A 6,941-nucleotide genomic window follows, 5' to 3' on the forward strand; every position below is an offset into this window, starting at 1 on the left:
GTCCCTTCTTTCGAGTCCAGTTCTTTCTTTCTGTGTCCCGGTTTCCTTCTTTTGTGTCCAGTCTCTTTCTGTGGCCCAATATCCCTTTCTTAGTCCCCCCCAAGGGGGGTTCCTTTTTCTTTCTGGGTGTCCAGTCCTTCTTTTCTGAAGTCCAGTCCTTCTTCTGTGTCCAAGTATCTTTCTGTTTGTCCAGTCCTTCTTTCTGTGTCCCCTTTACTTTCTGTGTTCCCAGTCTTTCTTTCTGTGTCCAGTCTTCTTTACTGGAGTACAGTCCTTCTTCTGTGTCCAGACTTCTTTCGTGTCCAGTCCTCTTTCGGTACCGTCTTCTTTCTGGGTCTTAGTCCTGTCCTTTCTGTGTCCCTTCTTCTTTCTGATGAGTCCAGTTCTTTCTTTCGTCGCTCAGTCCTTGCTTTCTGAGTCAGTTCTTTCTTTCTGATCCAGTCCTTCTTTTCTGTGTCCAGTCTTCTTTCTGTGTCCCGATCTTTTTCTGTGTCCCAGTGTTTCCTTTCTTTGTGTCCGTATTCTTTCGCGAGTCCAGTCCCCTTCTTCTGTGTCCAGTTCTTTCTTCCGAGTCCAGTCCCTTCTTTCTGTGTCCAGTTCTTTCTTTCTGAGTCCAGTCTTCTTTCTGAGTCCATCTTCTTCTGAGTCGCTCTTTCGTGTCCAGTCTTATTCTTTGGGGTCCGGTCTCTTTTCTGTGTCCGGTCTTCTTCTGTGTCAGTCCTTCTTTCTGAAGGTCCAGTTCTTTCTCTGTGTCCATCTTCCTTTCTGAGTCCAGTCCTCTTTCTGTGTCCAGTTTCTTTCTTTGAGTCCAGTCTTCTTCTGTGTCCAGTCTTCCTTTCCGAGGTCCAGTCTTCTTTCTGTGGTTCCGGTATTCCTTTCTGTGCCAGTTACTTTCTTCGTGTCCAGTTCTTTCTGAGGTCCGTCTTTCTTCTGTGTCCCAGTCTTCCTTTCTGAGTCCAGTCCTTCCTTTCTGAGTCAAGACTTCTTTCTGCGTCCAGTCCTTCGTTCTGAGTCCATTGTTTCTTTCTGGTCAGTCCTTCTTTCTAGGTCCAGTTTCTTTCTTTTCTGAGGTCCAGTCTTCTTTCTGTGTCCGGTCTTCTTTCTGTGTCCAGTATTCTTTTCTTTGTGTTTCCGGTCTTCTTTCTGTGTCCAGTCCTTTTTTCGCGGTAAAGTCTTCCTTTCTGTGTCCAGTCTTCTTTCTGTGTCGGTCTTCTTTCTGTGTCAGTCCCTTTCTTTCTGAGTCCAGTTTCTTTCCTGTTCCAGTCCCTTCTTTCTGAGTTACATTATCTTTGTCTGAGTCCAGGTCTTCTTTCTGAGTCCAGTTTCTTTCTGTGTCGGTTTCTTTCTGTGCAGTCTTCTTTCTGAGTCCAGTCTTCTTCTGTGTCCAGGTCTTCTTTCTGAGTCCAGTCTTCTTTCTGAGTCCAAGTCTCTATACTGTGTCCCGTCTCTTTACTGTGTCCCGTTCTTCTTTCTGGTCCAGTCTTCTACTGAGTCAGGCTTCTGTCTGTGTCCAGTCTTCTTTTGTGTCCCGTCTTCTTTCTGTGTCCCGTTCTTCTTATGTGTCCAGTATTCTTTCTGTGTCCCTTCTTCTTTCTGAGTCAGTCTTCTTTCTGTGTCCAGTGTTCTTTTCTGAGTCAGTCTTCTTTTGAGTCCAGTCTTTTCTGATGTCCGTCTTCTTTCTTTCTGTGTCCCAGTCTTTCTTTGTCTGGTCCCGTCTTCTTCTGAGCAGTTCCTCTTTCGCGTCCAGTCTTCTTTCTGAGTCCAGTCCTTTTTCTGAGTCCAGTTCTTCTTTCTGTGTCCAGTCCTTCTCTGTGTTTCCATCCTTCTTCTGAGTCCAGTTCTTTTATTTCGTGTCCAGTCCGTCTTTCGAGTTTCAGTATTCTTTCTGTGTCCAGTTCTTTTTCTTTGAGTCCAGTCGGTACCTTTTTGTGTCCAGTCTTCTTTCTGAGTCCAGTCCTTCTTATGTGTCCAGTTCTTTCTTCTGTGTCAGTCCCTTCTTTCTGAAGTTCCAGTCTTCTTTCTGTGTTCCAGTTCTTTCTTTCCGAGTCCAGTCTTTTCTGTGTCCGTCTTATTTCTGTGTCCAGTCTTCTTTCTGTGTCAGTCTCTTTGAGTCCAGTCTCTTTCTGAGTTCAGTTCTTCTTTCTGAGTCCAGTCTTCTTTCGGTGTCCAGTCTTCTTCTGAGTCCAGTCTTCTTTCTGCTGTCCAGTCTTCTTCTTCTGTGTCCGCGTCTTCTTTCTGAGTCCAAGTTTCCTTTCTGTGTCCAGTCCTTTCTTCTAGTCCAGTTCTTTCTTCTGTGTCCAGGTCTTCTTTCTGAGTCAGTCTTCTTCTGTCCAGTTTCTTTCTTTCTGAGTCCAGTCCTTCTTTCTGTGTCGCAAGTCTTCTCTCTGGAGTCCAGTTCTTCTTTCTGTGTCCAGGTCTCTTTCTGAGTCCAGTCTTCTTTCCGAGTCCAGGTTCTTTCTGTTCCGGTCTTCTTTCTGAGTTCCAGTCTTCTTTCTGAGTCCAAGTTTCTTCTTTCTGTGTCCCAGTCTTCTTTCTTGTGTACCATCCTCTTTTTCTGAGTCCAAGTTTCTTCTTTGCGTCCAAGGCTTCTTTCTGCGTCCAAGTCCTTTCTTTCTGTGTCCAAGTTCTTCTTTCTGAAGTTCATTCCTTCTTTCTGTGTCCGGTTTCTTTCTGTGTCCAAGTCCTTCTTTATGTGTCCGGTTCTTTCTTCTGTGTCACAGGTCTTCTTTCTGTGTCCGTTTCTTCTTCTGGTCCAGGTCTTTTCTTCTGAGTCCAGTCTTCTTTTCTGTGTCCCAGTCCTTCCTTTCTGTGTCCAGATCGTCTTTCTGAAGTCCAGTCCTTCTTCTGTGTCCGCTCTTCTGTGTCCATCCTTCTTTCTGTGTCCCCAGTCTTTCTTTCCTGTGTCCAGTTCCTTTTTTCTGTGTCCAGTTCTTTCTGAGTCCAGTTCCTTCTTTCTGAGTCCCAGTCCCTCCTTTTCTGGTGTCCGGCTTCTTTCTGTGGTCCGGTCCTTACTTTTTGAGTCCAGTCCTTCTTTCTGGTCCAGTCCCTTCTTTCTGAGTCCAGTCTTTTCTGTTAGTGCTCCTTTTTTGGTCCTCGTCTCCTTGTGCCATCCTTTTGAGCAGACCTTCTTGCTTCTTTCCTCCTCTTTCCCTCAGTCCTTGGCGGCAGGCTCTGTTGCCGAGAGGCTGAATCAAAGACGCTTAGTGCTGATGGTTGGTTTGAGAAGCTGACGGAAGCTTCGATTCTTCTCTTGTGGATTTCGGAGTCTTCCTTCCTTGGAGACAGACGGAGGCAATTGGGATTCTTTAGCAATTTGAGCAGTGAAGATCTCTGTGGCTGTATTCGACGGAGCCACAGCTCTGCAAGAGTGGCTTCAGATTCTTTCGAAGTCTTTCTCCTTCCTTGGAGGCAGACGGAGACTGTGTGTTCGTTCGTCCTTCGTCCTCCTCCCCGTGTGTCTTGAAGGGCGAGTTCATTTTGGGATTCTTGACGATTTGGGAAGCCTTTCTCGTCTGTTCTCGTAAGTAGTCCTATTCCCACTCTTCCTCTGTAGTAGTTCCACTATCCAATCCTCTTCCAGTATCCAGTCCTTTTGGTCCTCGTCTCCTTGTGACGTCCTTTGCAGACCTTCATGCAATCTTCATCCACTTTCTCTTAGCCCTTGACGGCAGACCCTGTTGTCGAGAGGCTGAGTCAAAGACGCTTGATGCTGATGGTTGTTTTGAGAAGCTGACGGAAGCTTCGATTCTTCTGTTGTGAATTTCGAAGTCTTCCTTCCTTCCTTGAAGACAGACGGAGACAGTGTGTTCGTTCGTCCTCCGTCTTCCTTCATTCGTGTCTTGAAGGGCGATTTCCTTTTGGGATTCCTGAGGATTGCAGAAGCCTTTCTCCTCTGTTCTCGTAAGTAGAATAGTCCTTTTCTCACTCTTCCTCTGTAGCAATTTGAGCGGAGAAGATCTCTGGGGCAGGATTCGACGGAGCTGTGGCTCCGTCGAGGATAACAACATCTCCAGAGATCTTCAAGTTCAAATGCTCAAGAATTCTGGACACACACAGAGAGGAGGCCGAACGAACGAACATACTGTCTCCGACTGGGATCCGAGGAAGGCGAGGACATCGATAAAAAATAAGACTGAATTATATTCGTTTGATTTTTTTATGATTGCGTTTTGACTTTGAATAGCTAGGTCAGAGTTAATTATGTTAAGCAATTATGAAAAGGATTAGAAGAAAGGCGAACATGGCTAATAAAACAAGAATAACGGGAATAGTCAAATAAAGCAGATTAATATATATATATATATATATATAATATATATATATATATATATATATATATATATATTATATATATATATATATATATATATATATTGTCGATTTAAATATTCATTAATAATTACGTATCCGAGAGAGTATAGACCTATAGGCTAATCATGTGGGATAATCAGAAGTCCAATTTAGGCCCACTAAATGTGTCATGCAAATTATTTTATTGATCAAAGGACAAAATTAGTTTAATTAAACATCGTTTTCAAAGAATGTTAACGACTTGATGTATTATTTATCGGCTGTAGGAGACGAAATGACAACACCCCAGTGCAGTACGATACGTTGAGTAAAGACTCGAGCGGCAGCAAAGCCAACTTCAAAATCTTCGGTATGCTGTCACGAAGCTAGAGTTGAGAATAAAATTAGAAATCGTGGACCCATCGTTATATATTTTCCTTACTTTGCAAAATAATTATCTTTAATACGTTGAATAAGTCTACTCAATTCTAATGTAATTTATTTCAAGTATAGCACCTTTGAAAGGAAATGTTATTTATTGTTACGTAAATAATCTGGCACCTGCATACGGTAATATTTCCTTAACGTACAATGAATTAAGAAACTACGCCAATTCTTCGTTGGCCGTCTGTACATTAGAAAATCTAAGCGGCAGTTCAGGATTCGCATCTTCGAACATCTCGGAGGATCTGTTAGGACAAATAGGCCATGAAGCAAATCACCATTTAGTGCTATTCGTCAACAATCTGGAGAATATGACCATCCTATCAATTTAGATTCCTTTTCTGTACTTAATCGCAGAACAACGAAATGGAGCTCTGAGTGGTTAAGTCTCTGTATACCCTAAAAGATAATGAAAGGTCTGTTGAACTGTTGTGTTTTTGGACATTTTTCTGCGCACTTTGACTATTGTGTATTTATCGATATTTTAAGATTTTGATACGTTTATAGGTTATTATGTTTTGTAATTGTGTAATTTCATTTAATTCAACTTTGCTAATTTTAATGTAATTTACATTACTTCATTGATTTTAAGTGTAGCTATTATTACCTTATTGATTGTCCGATGACAGAGGAAAGTAAATCTCCGAAACTAGTGGCAAATAAAGATGCTCTTCATTCAAGCCCTGATTTTAATATTTATTATTCGTCTCCGATTTCTTCGGAACTCGTCTATTGCTGATATATATTAATATATATCTAATATATTATATATATATATATATATTATATTATATATATAGTATATATATATAGTATATATATATATATATATATATATATAATATATATATATATATATATATATATATATATATATATATATATATATCTAATAAAAGGAGCCCATAAAAACCACCAAAATGTAGAGAGAAAAGTACTATATTTCAGAGACTACTGTCTCTCTCTTCAGGTATATGAATGAGAAAAGTTTACAGAAAAGGTGGTATTTATACCAAGAGATCCGTCAACAAGTAAGCCAATTTATGTCACCCCGCTGATAATCTTCCTTTAATCTTCTTAAGTGTTGGTTGAATGAAAACTTCGTCGACGACATCTGAAATCCACGTGCCTTTTGAGATGTTCATGCCGATTCCATCATTTGACTCTTGTACCGGCAGTTGCTGCTATAAATTACACGTGACAAATTCCAGTTTATTCTATGGTTATGTTCATTTATATGGTTGAAAATAGCCGAGTTCTGTTGTCCATACCTAACTGACCGTTTGTGTTGTATTAATCTCTGGGGAAGTGATTTACCTGTAAATCCGATGTAAGATTGGTCACAGTCCTGGCATGGGATCTCATAGACCCCAGAGTCTTTGGGAGATGTCTTTTGTTGGACGTTAATCAACTATTAACCCACAGCTTCACTGACACACTGAATGTGAAGATGTCCTTGATGAGAGATGATAAGGGCTTTTTATTATTTGCCTTCTGGAGAATAAATAGGACCTCCGTAGGAATATCGAGGTTAGATGTTGTCATCCTTACGTACAATAAAATGCCTTCATTAACAAAGTCCTGCAAAGCCTTCAAAAAGTCTGTTAGCAGTTTAAGACAAAATTGCTGTTAGGGATATAGAGTTTAAAGGGTATTTGATATTTGACCATAATGTTGTGAGGACCTGGCTAAGTATAGGTTTGAGAAGGTTATCATTCTTGAGCTTCTAAATAATCATCGGTAGCCTGTGGGAAGTGAGGGGCATCTCCTTCTCCTCTTTCAACACTTCTACTGATTTCTTATCCTTATTCTTGATGGATTTAGATTCGAGGAATGATTATTTTTTGTTTATAAGCGTTTAATAATTTTTCTTCCTGAAATCATTAGTTTTATGATAACAGTAGCTCTTCAATACGAATGCATGTTAGTTCCCAGTTGCGCTTCTTCACCAGTACTAATACGTCGAGAAAAACAGTAATTTCGTTTTATTTTATTTGGTTCTTGTTGCAATATTCAGCTAAACCACCGGAAACTCTTTACGATGCATTTCCACATATATTATGCCTCTGTGTACAGCTAAAGTATATTTTCAGGAGACTATAGATTCTGCAAATTGCAACAGCAGTTTTATCAACCAGCGGTCTGATTGGTATACGTCATGGCGTATAACAAAGATTAAAAGGCATTAAGAAGAGTAATACCAAGGA

At 40.7% G+C, this 6,941-nt stretch overlaps 1 protein-coding gene across 1 annotated transcript; it reads right to left on the reverse strand.

Annotated features, from left to right (window-relative positions):
* Positions 1 to 2,068: 2,068 nt before the first annotated feature.
* LOC135203258 (golgin subfamily A member 6-like protein 22) lies at positions 2,069 to 4,007 on the reverse strand. The gene is made up of 2 exons (XM_064233029.1): positions 3,674 to 4,007; positions 2,069 to 3,144 (listed from the first exon to the last, which is right to left on the reverse strand). The coding sequence occupies exons 1-2, from the start codon at positions 4,005 to 4,007 to the stop codon at positions 2,069 to 2,071; spliced, it is 1,410 nt and encodes a 469-aa protein (XP_064089099.1).
* Between the last annotated feature and the right edge of the window lie 2,934 nt (positions 4,008 to 6,941).

The sequence above is a fragment of the Macrobrachium nipponense genome, chromosome 36, assembly GCF_015104395.2.
Source record: "Macrobrachium nipponense isolate FS-2020 chromosome 36, ASM1510439v2, whole genome shotgun sequence".
NCBI lineage: Eukaryota > Metazoa > Arthropoda > Malacostraca > Decapoda > Palaemonidae > Macrobrachium > Macrobrachium nipponense.